The 15,543-nt window shown below is 42.7% G+C and overlaps 1 protein-coding gene across 2 annotated transcripts; it reads left to right on the forward strand.

The window, feature by feature from the left end:
* The first annotated feature begins 5,218 nt into the window (after positions 1-5,218).
* LOC147619134 (uncharacterized) lies at positions 5,219-15,337 on the forward strand. 2 transcript variants are annotated; one of them, XM_086774320.1, is made up of 25 exons: positions 5,219-6,881; positions 7,023-7,235; positions 7,362-7,453; positions 7,549-7,662; positions 7,782-7,869; positions 8,052-8,141; positions 8,276-8,398; positions 8,537-8,638; positions 8,734-8,847; positions 8,927-9,022; positions 9,107-9,199; positions 9,299-9,372; positions 9,787-9,985; positions 10,064-10,152; positions 10,691-11,088; positions 11,192-11,654; positions 12,287-12,367; positions 12,675-12,770; positions 12,874-12,955; positions 13,061-13,269; positions 13,353-13,803; positions 13,889-14,017; positions 14,211-14,303; positions 14,392-14,578; positions 14,667-15,337. In XM_086774320.1, the coding sequence occupies exons 1-24, from the start codon at positions 5,439-5,441 to the stop codon at positions 14,539-14,541; spliced, it is 5,082 nt and encodes a 1,693-aa protein (XP_086630446.1). In that variant the 5' UTR covers positions 5,219-5,438; the 3' UTR covers positions 14,542-14,578; positions 14,667-15,337. The 2 variants fall into 2 exon arrangements, with proteins under 2 accessions (XP_086630446.1, XP_086630445.1); XM_086774319.1 differs by having other exon boundaries at positions 5,220-6,881; positions 14,208-14,303.
* Positions 15,338-15,543: the final 206 nt, after the last annotated feature.

The following is a 15,543-nucleotide window of genomic DNA, read 5'->3' on the forward strand; positions in this document are numbered from 1 at the left end:
TCCATGCTTACCCTCAACTCGTGTAGCATGGTTATAATACCTGTATCTCTTTTGCTCAAGGGAATACCCAATAAACACACATTTTTCAGCTTTTGGATCCAGCTTAGTTCTCAGCTCATCTGGCACATGCACATATGCAGTGCATCTAAAGACTTTCAGATGAGACAAATCAGGTTTTCTGCCCACAGTAAACCTCTCCTTTGGAGTTACATCATGTATGGCTGCAGTTGGAGTCCTATTCATGATGTAAACTGCTGTAAAAACAGCCTTAGTCCAATAGCTATGCGGCATATTCTTCTCTCCCATCAATGCTCGTGCAATTTTAGCAATGTGCCTGTTTTTCCGCTCAGCAACTCCATTTTGCTGCGGAGTGTATCTGCATGTAAACTGTCTCCGAATACCATTCTTCTTCAAAAATTCAAAGAACTCACTGGAGAAGTACTCTCCCCCTCCATCTGACCTTAGGCACTTTACATATTTCCCTGTTTGCTTTTCAACCATAACTCCAAAATTCTAAAAAAGAGTGAACACCTCACCCTTCTCCTTCATGAAGTATACCCACACTTTCCTTTTGTGGTCATCAATAAATGTCACATAATACTTGCAGCCTCCCATAGACATGGTCTTCATAGGACCCCATACATCTGAATGCACAACATCTAGTGCATTTCTGCTGACATTTCTGTCACGTGGAAATACGTGCTTTGTTTGCTTTCCAAATTAGCATGCTTCACATATTTTTTGCATACCTTCAACTTTAAACTTTGGCAGCCATGTCACAATTCCTTTAGTTTGCATAGACTTCATTCTCTGCACATTCACATGTCCAATTTTTTTATTCCAAATGTTTATGTCTATAACAATTCCTGAACCATTTGCAAACATCGTAGCACTCACTTCAGTCATGTTTACATTCAATGTAAACATTATGCCCACTCTATTGCCTTTTGCAACCAACCTACACTTGTCTTTAAAGTCTTCAACAAAACAACCATCAGGGTTAAATCGAACCTGCAAACCCTGCTCAATCATCTGGCCAACTGAAACCAGATTCTTTGTTATGTTCGGAACATGAAGAAGTACATCTGCAAGGTACTTCACTTTGCCATCTTGCATAGACAATGGCATATCTCTAACATAGGCAATTGGATGAGCAAGCAGTGTCATCCCCTGTTTCCACAAAACCTGGTCTTTCAAGGTTTTTCATCTCCTTGAACCACTCCCCATGACTTGTCATGTGGTTTGAAGCACCTGAATCAACGTACCATACATCATCTTTATGTGCTGCTTCAACATTTTCAGACATGGCATTAACGACATGCTCATAACAAACAACCTTTCATTATCCTCATTGTTTCTGCTCGAGGATGCATAGTTGTTTTGCTGCAATTTCCCATTTTGTATGTCAGCCTGCTTCTTATAACAATCTGCTTGCACATGTCCAGGCTTACCACAATAAAAGCATTCACGTGTATCATTATACTGCCTTTGCCAATTTCCACGACCTCTTTGACTCCCCCTGCCTCTAAATTGGCCTCTTCCGTTGTTGTTGTTGTGAATTCTGGGACTGTTGTTGTTGCTGCTGCTGGCCATAATTCTGATTACCTGTTCGGCCACCTCCTTGGCCGCGTCCACGGCCTCCTCTACCTCGTCCTCTTCCTAAACTTGTGTAGAAGACCTGTTGCTTTGAACTGTTTTTGTTTTGTGAAGATTGATGATCTTCACCCAAGCTCTTCTCTTCTATAATCAACATAGACACCAAATCTGTGAAATTGGGAATGTTTTTTCGAGTCTGAATAGACGTCTTGAATGCCTTGTATTGTGGCCCGAGACCACGTAGAGACAGACTTCCACCTTATCATCATCATCTACTGAAACGCCAATAGATGCAAGGGATTCCACAATACCCTTGATCTTCAATGCATAGTCGTTCACAGACATTCTCTTTTTCTCCACAGTATGAAGTTCATTCTTCAACTGTATCTTTCGTGCCTTGGTATTTGTTTCATAGAGTTTTACCAAGGTATCCCACGCCTCCTTGGGGGACTTGGCATCCTGTATGTGCCCAATCATGGTGTCCTGTATACTGATAGAGAGCCAATACATAACTTTTATGGCTCCTTGGTTCCAATCCCTTTCCCATTAGGAAATTTGTCAACCTGAACATCCAAGCATGGAAGTTATTCTTATCAAGCTTCTCAGCAACAATCTGGTTTATGCCATCATTTGACATCTTGCAAAACACACAGATTTACCAGAAACAGCACTATGGTTTGTCCTGCACAAACTGTTGTATTTTCTGCAGCGGTACTGTATTACACTCAAATGTCACAAACCAATGACCTCAATGTGCATACATAAACCCAATGGTAACTGTTGACCTTCTTGCAGCACACACAATGTCTACACAACCAATTTGTCTTCCTACAGTTCTTAAAACAGAGTTCTCCAGAGAATCGATAACTTACCTACAGTGTTCGAAATCGCCTGCTTTCCAAAAAACGGAGGTCCTAACGCGCCTGAAACGCGTTTTCGGCTCAAAAAACGAAGTCCGATAGGACAGTATAGTTGTCCGATAGCTTTACTCCCGCGAAGAAAGCTCCTCAATCAGAGATCGTTTGCCGGTGCCTCCCGTAGAGCTCCCGACAAGGGTGTAGTCGCCAACACAAATAGGAAAGAGTAGATGAAGCTCTTACCCTCGTACCGCTTCTTGTGCTTCTCTTGCTTGCAGCTCAGCCCTTAGCATGAACCAGGCTCTGATACCATAAAAAAGATGCAGGGGAGAAGAGAGCTTGAGCTCTTGAAAGCACACACACACTCCCAAAACCCTAAAAGAGAACACACAAGGTGAGAGGCCGAAAATCTTGCTTCTCTTGCTTGCAGCTCAGCCCTTAGCATGAACCAGGCTCTGATACCATAAAAAGATGCAGGGGAGAAGAGAGCTTGAGCTCTTGCAAGCACACACACACTCCCAAAACCCTAAAAGAGAACACACAAGGTGAGAGGCTGAAAATCTTCTTCTTCTTCACACAACACTCAACACACCATATACAAAGATAAGAGTACACACGATATGAAAAGGTACTCAACCCAATACATACTAGGGTTCTCTATAGTGTGAACCCAACTAAATGAGCTGGCGCTATAACTATGCCAGTCTCTAGAATGGTTGTCACACAGCCTGTCATCCCACTGGCCGCATATCACCCATGATCTCACCAACCCCATGCCAGTGGTATAAGTGTAGGGCCTATCTCCCAGGCGGATCATCAGTGTCCACCGCCTCACTAGATGAGCTCGATATCTCAACAGGAACCCCGGCTTAGACGTCGATGGGGTCATTATTGTGACCATTGATGATGGTTAGGGGTACGAACACGTTAGTTGGGGGGCGACGGTATGAGGAATATTTCCTAGAATATTTCCTTGGATATCAGGTCCATCATTAGTGGGCGGTGGTCGGTGGGCCACGTTCTTGATACGCGAGTGATGACCGTGTCTATGCAGCGTAACCGCCCTCATTGTATATGCGTCTACCACACCGCCTATAGTACTATATATGGACATGGTTGCCATGAGCTAAGGCATCTAATGCTTGTGAGTACCACCCCCTTCTACACTTCGTACATCCTCCATCCAGAGTCTGTCTAGATTGCCATCTAAGCTCTCCTTGAGAGCGCACGATGGACAGCACCATCACTTGTACCTATTTGGTACAATTAGAATTTTTGAATTCTCTCCATTGTGTATCGATTGCATTGTCTGTTGTGCTTTGTCTTGCTATCTCTTTCCGTTGAGCCATAATCTTATGAAAACAATATCCATTCAACCTCGTCCTCCGCTAATGCCAACTCTAGAAACACCAAGAAAGCTAATATAGGATAATCTAAACAACGTGCTCCTCACAAAGAATAAAGGATTAATGAGGTATTGAAAAATGTGTAGGAATCGCAACAGGCAAACACATCCAATGAAGATTCAAGTTTTGAAAAAACTAGTGTGGAAGTTAACCTACTACAAAATGAGCTCCAAGGGTATATTTTTATAGATTTTAGTTATGACACCCCTCCTTTCAAGCAATTAGTTACTTATAAAACTTCCCTTACTCCTACTTTTTATGTGGAATTATTGGGCATTTTCTAAAAATTGGCCTAAAAATCTCATTGTTCAGATAGAAGAAGGGATTTGTCTCTACCCCCAATCTATCTCTCCTTAGAGTGTTGATAAAGATGAATAAAGCTTGATCTTTGTCACCAAGAGTGGAAGGGAACCAAGGGTTTCCTCTACAACAAGAATCTCAATGTGGGCTCTAAGTCTCCTTCAAAATGTGAATGCCGATCTCGTCGACCTTGCTAGGTACCATGGCTAAGATCTAAATTCTTGCTAAAGCCTCTGATATTTAAAGAAGAATTTCCAAAGTTGATAATACTTCTAAAATCAAAGGGAAAATTAGCTCCTCTACATTGCCAAAAAAGGTCAAAAGTCATGATGAAGTTTATCAAAGTGCTCTCACTTTTAATACTAGAGGGATTTTCTACCAACCTGGACGGGCCATTAGTGCTTCCTAGCTTTAGAATAAATCTATTTTTTATGGCCTAGACCTCCCAAATAGATTCACAATTCTCCATACCTTGGCTTGCCATGATCGGTGGAAGAGCACAATTCAACCAATGGCAATCTAGAATTATGATGCACAAAATGGAAGGAAAATCACGAGGGTACACAAAGTGGAGGAACAAAGCAAGGCTTCAATGTGGAGGTAAAAGCAAAGGATGCGGTGACAGAACGGTAGTAGAGCGGCCGATTACAGTGTTGTGAATTTAAGGGGGCCATCCAATGGTGGTACAAATCCATAAAAAGAGCAATGTCCAACACTTCTTGTTGAATTTAGAGATGCCAGTGAAGTGAGTGGTGTGATGTGGCTATTAGGAGTGCGAGGCTTGAATGTGTACATTGTAAATTGTAAGGTACTTGTAGGCCCAAGGTTGGGATCACAAAGAAGCGACGGGCTGATGTGGCGAAAAAGGGTTGGAGAAAGATCCACGTCACAGTTGTGAGTAGACTTTTCTGGGCGGACAATGGGACGCGCCCGCCACCCCTTTGTGAACCGGGGTCCAGGGCCTAAAGATGTGAACAGTCGTCATGTTGGCGTCTGTTTTGGCGCCAAAAGTTCATGTTTCATTCAAAGTGAAATTTGGAAGCTTCATTATCTTCTATAGACTTTGTTCTGCATCTTCACCTCTGCATCTAGGGCTGGCTGGCTAGCTGCACGCCCTCAAGCATGTATTTGACCTCCTGATTGATTCCGCAGCTTCCCCGTTTTGCGTTGCGTCGCCTCGCAAGGGTTTTTCCCTCTTCTCGCCCAGTGTCATCTCCATCATCGGCCCATAATCAGAAGCCTGCACTTCTGCTGCACATCGCTTGCCCGCATTCTTGCAATGAAGCTCCGCCAAAGAGCACAAAGCGTGAAATACGCTTCAGACAGCGATGAAGAGGTCTCACAAGAAACGAGTGCTTCGGAGAGCATTCTAGTGATGAATCAACGGAGGCGCAAAGTGCAAGTTTCGCGCTCGCAGTCCATGGCCAGTCCCAAGCCGGAGAATCCTATCGCAGGCGCTCTGCTGCGATATGCGCAGCCTAACATTGACAACACCATTGCTGCCTGCTGCTTGTCGCCTATGAAGCCAGTCCATCTGGTGGATGATGATAGCGACGAAGACTTTGTTGATTCAGGCGTGTCGCAGAGGAAAGGGATGGCTTTGGAAGTGAAGAGAAACCGCAGCCGATTCGTGAGGAAAAGCTACAAGGAGCTTTCCTCTTCTGCAAGCGACAGCGGCTCTGAAGACGGTGGCCGCTCGAATAGACCACATTCCTCCTCTGCTCAGCGCTCACAAGGTGCTCCTGATTTCTCCTCTTTTTCTCTCAAAAAAGAGGTAAAAGGAGCGGAGATGCAGAAAACCCTGGTGCCTGGTCGACGGCGATCAGTGAAAGTCGCCTCCTTATCCGAGAAAGGCAAAGGGAACTCTGCTGCTCCTTCAACAGATGGTTTGTCTCAACACTCAGTCTCTTCTGAGGAGACGGCTGCTTGTGCACCCACTCGAAAATCGAAGAGGGTGCTCTCAAAAAAAGATTGTGCTCCAAAGTTGCTTCGGGAGAGCCAAGGTTCCTTAGATGAAGATGAAACTCTCAAGGCTCCTAGTGCAAGTATCCCGAGAGATGTTCAAGATGCTGATCAGCGCACTTCTCCAAAGCTTGAAGTGGATGCGTATGGGCTGCGCATCTGCGAAGGTATAAGTACCAGTGGTGTGATAAAACGCTTAGGGCATGTGGAGAGAATTCTTGGCGTCCGGAATCGAAATAGAGATTCGGCAGTGTACTCTGTCAAAGAACATGGGAAAAGCTACAGGAGCGTGGCCATGGTAACAGAAGCTCTGTTGCGAGCGAAATGCCCTCAGCTGCTCCGGAACTTCGTCAGAAAAATGGACGAACTGCAGCGAACGGATGGGAACCCGGGAGACAGAGAGGATGCCCCTGCTTTTGATCCATTGTACCTGCGAGTGGACAGAATTGTCGCCCAAGAGGAGCGAAGGGGTGGAAGGAGGTATTACCTGGTCAAATGGTGTGCGCTGCCTTACACCGAGGCCACATGGGAGCTCCAAGAGGACCTTACCTCCGGAGACGATCAGGCGGCCGTTAATCGCTTCCTATGGATTCACTCCAGCTCAAGGGCCGCACCCACCAGCAGCGGGAAACTGCTCTTTAGAGATGGCCGAGCGCTCCGGGACTACCAGGAGAAGGGGTTGGCTTGGATGGACCATAATTTCCAGAGCAATGTCAACTGCATACTTGCGGATGAAATGGGGCTTGGAAAAACCATGCAGGTGTGTGTGCCTCTGGCTAGCATTTTTTCGAGTGTATCTGACTACCCTTACTTGCTTTTGCAGCGTTTAACTTCTCGCGGTCTAGCTGAAGGGTCCAAGTTTCTGATACCACGACATTGTGGTGATGAGTTTTTGCTGCAGGCTGTTTCCATGCTGCAGAATCTTCGTACGAAGAGGAAGATTAAGGGGCCTTTCTTGGTCATAGCACCTGTTTCAACCTTAGGACACTGGCAAAGAGAAGTGGAGTCTTTAACCGACATGAACTGTGTTGTCTTTTCGGGGAGCGCTGAAGACCGGGACATAATAAAGGAATACGAATTCTTCTACCCAAGGACTCACCAGATCAAATTCAATGTAAGAAGGGTTATTGCTGCTGAATATGTCATTGCGTCATCTTTAACATCGCTTCAATCATTCACCTCTTACTGTTAACTTTTGCGCTACAATTGCTCACCTCTTACTGTTAACTTTTGCGCTCAGATTCTGCTTACGAGTTTCGAGATGTTGATGAAAGACCAAGCATTCCTTTCTAAACAAGAATGGCGCTACATAGTTGTCGATGAAGCGCACAGGTTAGAATGCGTGCAACTCATTCTTATCCACAAATCAGTTCCTGCATAATTCCCTGGGGTCTCCATTGACTGCAAGTAAGAATATTGGATGCCAGGTTGAAATCCAAGGACTCCAAAACAACTCGCTCTCTCAAGCAACTTAGTGTCAGGAAAGGAGGCTTGTTGCTTCTTACAGGAACACCCGTCCAGAACAATACAAAAGAAATTTTGTAAGTGTTTCTGTTTGTCCAAATTTGCTAGCATTTCATCATCGATTGCAGTTCCTGACTGAAAAGTCAGACTGCTGAGAGACTCATTTCAATATTTGGTTGAATTTGAGCCTTTGCAGTAGCCTTTTGAACTTGTTGGATCCCGAAAAATTCTGCTCGGAGGAAGACTTTCTCCTCAAGTACGGCGATCTTAAAAACGCACAGCAGGTGTGCATGCTCGTATAATCTATTTTTTGGAATCGTGGATAACTTCCTTTTTTTTTTTTTTGGGGGTCGTGGGGGGGTTCCAAGTGAATAAAGTAAAGGAACAGGCTAACTTCGTAACAACAATTTAGAAAGTCTGGGTATTTCTGAAATCATTCCCCTGGCCATTCCTCGTAAACTCCCAGGTCAGAGATTTGCAAGAGAACGTATTGAAACCTCGGCTTCTTCGACGTTTGAAGGAAGACGTTGAAAAGAGCATCCCTCTAAAAGAAGAGGCATGTCAAGTTTCTCTGGGCCATATTTACATTGACGCTGTTGCATTATTAATCCGAATTTGCACTCTTGGAACGAGTAAGAATATAAGTTGTTGCTTTGATATCTTAAATTGTCATTTTCCATGTAATTTCAGACTATAATTTGGGTGGAACTTACCAAGGACCAGCGATGCTACTACAGAGCAATCCTCGAGAACAGAATTTCAGATCTGTTAAAGGGCTCCCAAACAAGCAATATTCCAAACCTTCGAAATGTGGTATGTTTGCTAGAAACTATGTGCCTGAAAGTTGTCATAAAGAATTTGTATTTTTCTTGTGTATTAACGTATTCTTTTGGTTCAAGTTTCTCAACATCTGTAAAGAATCCATTGAGAAGCTCGATGATGTTTTGTCAGGCAATGGAGCTTCGAAAACTCTGCAACCATCCTTTTCTCTGTAATGGGTTGCAGGAAGATTTGAATTTGAAAATGAAACTAAACAATGGCAATCTCTTAAATGTGAGCTCTTTTAGATTTGCACTTTTAAATGGGATTTAGCCAAAGTGCCTTGTTTCCCAAGTGCTCAAAATTGTTATGACATCATTTTGCAACAGGATGTAAACGATTCTTCAAAAGCACTTTGGCTCTCTTCCGGAAAGATGATGCTTTTGGAGAAGCTATTGCCAATGCTTAAGAATGCAGGCCATAGGGTTTTACTGTTTTCTCAGGTAGTATACAACTTCCATGCTCTCAGCATGTAGTTAGCTGAATTGTCTCATGAATTCATGCTCTACATGCTGACAACAGTTTGCCATCATGCTGGATCTCTTGGAGGATTACCTTATCTCAAAAGACTTCACATATGAGCGAATTGATGGATCTGTCCGTGGCACTGATCGGCAGGTTATTTTCCATGATGATTGACAAGGTCTATGTCTCAAACATTCACTCTCTATTCTAATCAATGCACTCAAATTATATTCTCAGGCTGCCATTGATAGATACTCAGCTAAAGACAGTGACACCTTCTTATTCCTGCTGAGCACTCGTGCTGGAGGACTGGGCATAACCTTGACCGCTGTATGTGTGTAAGAGCACATCTATATGCAAGCTTTGATATTGTAGTCTAGCTTTGGCCACACCTCCACTAGCAAATATCTGAATGACGTGAATTTGCAGGCCGACACTTGCATTATCTACGATTCTGACTGGAATCCTCAAAATGATCTTCAAGCCATGGCTCGCTGTCATAGGTGAAGTTTTTATTCCATAAGTAAACTTATAGTTACTTTACTCTGCCAGCTAGCAGGGCATACTCTCGTGACCTTAAAACAGGCCGATTCTTAGACATGCAATGCAGGTCCAAGGGCCAATGCCTTGTTTTGGTGTGTCTTAGGCCTTTGATCAACATTTGACTTCCATATTGCTAGACAGGTCCAAAGTGTTTTAATTCTCATACATATAATCTCCATGACGTCTCAGATAATCTGATATGTTTTGAAAAGAATGCATTCATCAATGATATTTATTTATTATTAGACAGGTCCAAATCTCATAGATAGTATAGGTAAACTGACATGTTTTGAAAGGATTCATTCATCTACAATATCAGTGACCAAATTTAAACTTGTAAGGCCTGATTTGCCTTTGTTGATCTCTTCTTGTAGAATTGGTCAAAAAAAGGATGTCAGGATTTACAGGCTTATAACAAGAAATACATACGAACAGCACCTCTTTGAGTGCTCTTCACGAAAGTATGGCCTTGATGAGGCCATCTTGGGTAGCATGCAAGTAGTAAATCCTGACAATGAACACAATAAAAACATTGAGAACCTGCTGAAAAGAGGAGCTTACAGCATACTGAAGGTAGCATTCTTTCTTATCAGCTGCTTCTCTTTTAGACTTGAAATGATTTGATGTTGACTAGTAATTTTTCAAGTGCAGGAAGATGGAGAGGCTGAAGCTGCTGCATTTCATGCTCAGAACATTGAACAAATTCTTGAAAGTCGAACAGAGAAACGACTTATTGGCGGGTATATCCATCATTCTTCAATCAAGTGTTGTTAGTCTTGACAACCCTGCCTTGTCTGAAGCACAGAAAGAGAGAGTTAGACTTAGAGGGACTCTACTTAATCTAACTCCCCATCATCTTCCCCACTTGAGAGAGAAAGAAGAAAGATTGCATGCGTCTACAAAAGACCCAAAGGGTCTGTGAGTACATATGATCCATAAATAATTGGACAAACATGAAATATGAGAGAGAGAGAGAGAGAGGGGTCTTTTAACATCACAGACAAGCTGGTGGACCACAGATATGATCCACATAACACAAAATGATAAATTGCATGAAATGGATTTGAACCCGGGATCCGGGATCTCTTAGTTAGGAGTCTGATGCACATAAATTGCTAATCTAGAGAGAGAGAGAGAGAGAGAGAGAGAGAGAGAGAGAGAGAGAGAGAGAATACAATAGAAGATTTGTTTGGATTTAGTTGTTCGGGCCAAATGTTTATCTAAACAGTAAATCCCATGTCAAGTCTCCTGCTGATTTTTATAACCGTTTACATTCAGGCGTGGTAACAATACATTTTCAGTTGCCACCTTCATCTCCAATCCTGAGGTTGATTCTGTGTTTGACGAGAATCCAGATTCTGATGGATGCCCTAAGCAATTCTGGCAAGACTTACTTCCTGAGGCTTGTTTTACTGCCCTGAATGTTGACAAGCAAGTGCAAACTTCATGTGGTCCACGCAAAAGATTGAAGATAAACTACAGAGACAAGCACGGAACCTCGGATCAAGAGTCAGAGTCTTCTGATGAGGGCTGTGAAAACCCAAAAGGTAGATACCATTCTAAAAGAAAAAAAAAATTACAGGATCCAGAGACTACTGATTGTGTGAAGCAATGGTCTGAGAAGGAACTCAAACAGCTTGAGAACTTCCTGGTTCAGCTTGGTGCAAACCGCACAGGTCAATGCCATGTACTGCAGTACTCCGCTATTGTAAATTGCTGCTCTATTCGATGGTCTGAATTCTGTACCTAACTTCACCATGTGGTGCTGTTGTTGAGCAGAGCAAATAATGGTGGAAGCTGGATTGGAACATCATGGTATTGAAGAAGTGCAACAACTGTGTGAGGTGTTGATTCAGTTATGCCACTATTTTCGGGTTAAGAATGCAGTGGTGCACACTGATTCACATCCTAAATCCTCGGATGCAAATGCTGAGGTTCACTCCAAAATCCACAAACTTGAGAATGATCCACTTTCTCAGTATGGGGGTAATTCATGTCCACTTAAAACAGGTGGATGGATTGCTAGCACTTTCAAGGATTTTTCTCCAAGTCCAAATGGTGTTAATACTTCTACTGGGATGCATACAAAGCAACAAGGTGAAGATTTGAAAACTTCAAAGAATGGAGACGAGAACTCAGCGTTTGGTGCTTCCAGTGCAAACATGCCCATGTTTCCTCCTTATGCACAGAAAGCCTTGTGTTCTCAATCTTTCATGAGTAGGCTGCAAAAGAAGGCTACAAGGTAATAACATTCAAGACTAAACACTCTTCTTAACTGGACTAATTTAAATTTTCAAGAGAAAAGATGGTGGAATTTGCAGTTGTAGCCATACTTTCTCTCCCGACTTTTGAAAAGATGTGGAGTCCATACTGTCCATTTGGCTGACCAAAGTAACTTACTCATGGATTTTTAGTGGTCTACTTAAGTAGAATCGTAGGAGGTAAAAAGAAAAGGCAAAGGCCACCTTTTTACTTGCTAGACTTGTAAGAAGATAATCCCTCGATAATCCAGAGTATAATTGTTGAAAGGTGTATATGGTTTTTTATGTCAAGGGCTGTGATAGTGCCATGCTGCTTAGAGGCTATTCCAGGTTTCCTTTGAGAAATAAATTTGCACCATCCTGCATGAGCTGTTGCTCTGTACTTTCAAGCATCCCTGATGTGCCCTTACATCCCTGCTCTGTGCCCGGACATGTCTAGGTGGAACATACATGGACATGCATTTTAGGAGAGGATATAAATCCCAAGTTCACAATAGGAAAGTATAACAGAAATTCTGGCTCTAGCAAGTTGTTTTACAAAAAACATATTTTCAATGTATTTCCACTAAGGAAATAGGTTTCAAGCAGTAACTAAATGTACCTTGTCAATCAGATACTTGCAAACAGTTCACGAACGAGAAACGTTGGCCAAAGCTTTATGTGATGGAAAAATACCACCACCACATGTTCCGAGGTAAAGGTCTCTTATAAAATTACTTCACTGTGATTTGAGTTTGTCATTTCGGTCTGAAACAAATTTTTTTCCCACAATTGTTTTGTGCTTAAAGTGTTAGGATTCTGCTGCTCCCTTTGTTCATGCTTAGAAAAGTAAAATCTGAGGTAAGAGAATTATGCAGTCAATGGCCTCCAACTTGCAGGCTTGAAGAATCCATGAAATTAAAGTGCAAGATACAAAGTGCATTTGTCTCCTTGTTAATCATCCTCATGTCTCATGAAGATGTAGCTCCATAGCTCTTGCTGCTTGTAACGGTTTCATACAGGACTAAGAAGCTGCCGAATTGGTGGGGTGAAGCTGAAGATGCAGACTTACTTTTGGGTGCACATAGGCATGGACATCGGGATTTCCATAAAATTAGGTGAGATGGTTGTAACCTGTAGAGCTGTTCGTAACTACAGCATTAGGGGAGACTATTTGTCTGTTTAAAACGTCTCGACTGTTTGACATTTTCAACTTCACAGGGAAGACTCATCTCTCTGCTTTTCTTCGAGATTGGAATTGCTCAAGACCAACATTCCAAAGAGGAGAGGTCCACAACTTGAGGTGCATTTAATATGTTTCAAGAAGGCTTGTTCCAAGCTTGTGAACGAGCTGCATATTTGGATATCTTTCTATGTTTCTTGGCTAAAGTATTGGTTTGCAATGCAGAATTGCGTGCCTCCATCTGCAGCAACAGATGGAATAGAAAATCCAACAGAAACTGGACTAGACGAGGGGGAGGCATGGCCACATGATTCTGTCCTAGCATCAAGGCTGAAAAAACTCATCCAAGCTCTACAAAGTCCTTTAGGTAGAAATGACAGGCTCAAGAAAGAAGCACCAAAGAAAGCTGTGCCAACAGGATTCCCCGAGTTGAGGCAAGATTAAATGTTAATTGTTGACAAGATGTGATTGCCAACCTGGACAATTGCTGGATTTTGAAAATTTTTCTTTGGTGCAGAGTGAGTAATCCCAGCCAAGCCTCAGGAATGCACTCGCAAGATGGGACAGTGATTTTGCAACGGTGTCTTTCAGAAGCTGAAGGAGTGACCCAATCAAAGCAATCAATAGTGCAGCTTTCCGATTTCAATTCCATTGCATTGTCCAGCAGAAAATTGATGAAAACTAGCAAAAAGCAGACCATCTCTACCACGTGCTCAGTGCCGCCCCTTGCAACTGGATCCAAATATGATGGGAAAAATGGGTACCAGCACTCTAAGGAGGTTATGGAGGTTCCCAACACAAGCTCCGAAGGTAGCGACGATGACAATTTTCAGAGAAGTGGCTTTAAAAAATCGTCAACAAAACATCTCTTCAGGAGTCACTGGATGGCTCGATCTGGAAAAGGTCATTCAATCACCACTACTACCACAGAAAATGATGCTTCTTTGCAACAAGACTTACAAGCAAAGGTACCAGTAGTAACCAAACTGTTTTTTTTTAATGCTTTTTGTTTTGTAGATGGCATCTGACTCTCTTTTTAAGTAAAAATCCCAGGATACTGTAGAAGCTAGCCTTCCATCCATTCAGACATCCAAGATCAGGGCACCTGGGAAAGAGAATGGGCCTGTACCATCAAGGCCCCCCAAGCAAGCTGAGCAAGCTGGGCTTTCCATGCATCAGAAGGTAATTTTAAGTTTTGTGCTCCTAAGCTATAAACTTGGCGGAGGCCACCATTAATGGGACGAGAGTTCTTGACTCACCTCTCCGCCACTGAAATAAAGAGTGTGTTGGGTTAAATTTTTTAATAACATACTTGGCTTATGATAAAAAAAAAAGAACAATTCTACACTTTCACCATAAATCTGTGGTTTAGCAGACTGGCAAAGGGGGATGGCCTTTGGTCTCCAATAAACTTCAGCCATTGTCAACGACAAACAGCTCTTCTAATGTGGACATACGAGTACAGAAGGTAATCAATTTTGAAGTCCAATATATGGGGGGGAACAGTGAAATCCTGATCGAGCAATTGGATCTAATCTTAGCTTTGATACTTACAGCACAATGATGTACCCAAGCGCAAAGGCTTCACAGATGCCCCCGTCTCGAGTAAGAAACTTAAGGACTTCGGCAAACAGCGAACACTGATTGGATTCTTGTCTCCAAAGCTTGCAGAAGCTCAACAGCATCCTCCCTTGACTGCTACATGAAGGGTTTATAGCAGGCGTGGACATACGAGTACAGAAGGTAATCAATTTTGAAGTCCAATATATGGGGGGAAACAGTGAAATCCTGATCGAGCAATCGGATCTAATCTTAGCTTTGATACTTACAGCACAATGATGTACCCAAGCGCAAAGGCTTCACAGATGCCCCCGTCTCGAGTAAGAAACTTAAGGACTTCGGCAAACAGCGAACACTGCTTGGATTCTTGTCTCCAAAGCTTGCAGGAGCTCAACAGCATCCTCCCTTGACTGCTACATGAAGGGTTTATAGCAGGCCCTGTACTGCTACATGAAGGGTTTATAGCAGGCAACAGGGCTGAGGGCCTACCCTAACCTTCAAGATGAAGGCCATAAACTAGCTTGATTTTCAGAAATTAACTATAACTAATATATAGGTTTGTAAAATTTTTTAAAAATTCAAAATAGTGGAACCCTGTATTCTAAGAGGCCTTCTCTAGAAGGTTTGAAGGGCTGCTTTGATGCCCTCTTAAGGCTTCAAGTTTCAGCTTTGGCAGGCAGCCATAGTATGGGGACTCTATCATGCTAGCACACAGTGATTGTGCTTGTGTGTTAAATCTACCCCTACGTTTCAGTATATCCCTTCTAATCCAAAGAAAGAAGACATGGTCAATGATTCAAGGGACAGAGAGCCAACTTTATTGTAGTCAACAAGAGATTGGTGCAAACAAATGCATGTACATCAATAACATGATGTTTCATTCTCACTCTTGTGATGCCAAGCAATGGACTTACATAAGACTAAACAAATTTGTGTTCTCTACATCATGTCCAATAGGCCATGCAAAGTGGGTGCTCTATTTGAAAAAATGTTATGTCTTAGTAAAAGTTCAATTTTGTATGCTTGTCAACATAGTAATAACAAAGAATGAGCCTACTTGTCATAATGTCTAGAGTATCTCCAACAAGGCAAGTGTTTGAATACAAATGAAGCCTTTGTAAAAAATGAGCCTACTTGTCATAATGTCT

Source organism: Cibotium barometz, chromosome 34 (genome assembly GCF_041138505.1).
Source record: "Cibotium barometz isolate CiBa-2024 chromosome 34, ASM4113850v1, whole genome shotgun sequence".
Classification (NCBI taxonomy): Eukaryota; Viridiplantae; Streptophyta; class Polypodiopsida; order Cyatheales; family Cibotiaceae; genus Cibotium; species Cibotium barometz.

Coding starts and splice junctions, on each gene's coding strand:
- LOC147619134 (XM_086774319.1), top strand. CDS start 5,439: ATGAAGCTCCGCCAAAGAGCACAAAGCGTGAAATACGCTTCAGACAGC. Junction 8,399..8,536: donor TTCCAAACCTTCGAAATGTG/GTATGTTTGCTA, acceptor ATGTTTTGTCAG/GCAATGGAGCTTCGAAAACT. Junction 10,153..10,690: donor GAGAAACGACTTATTGGCGG/GTATATCCATCA, acceptor GTTTACATTCAG/GCGTGGTAACAATACATTTT.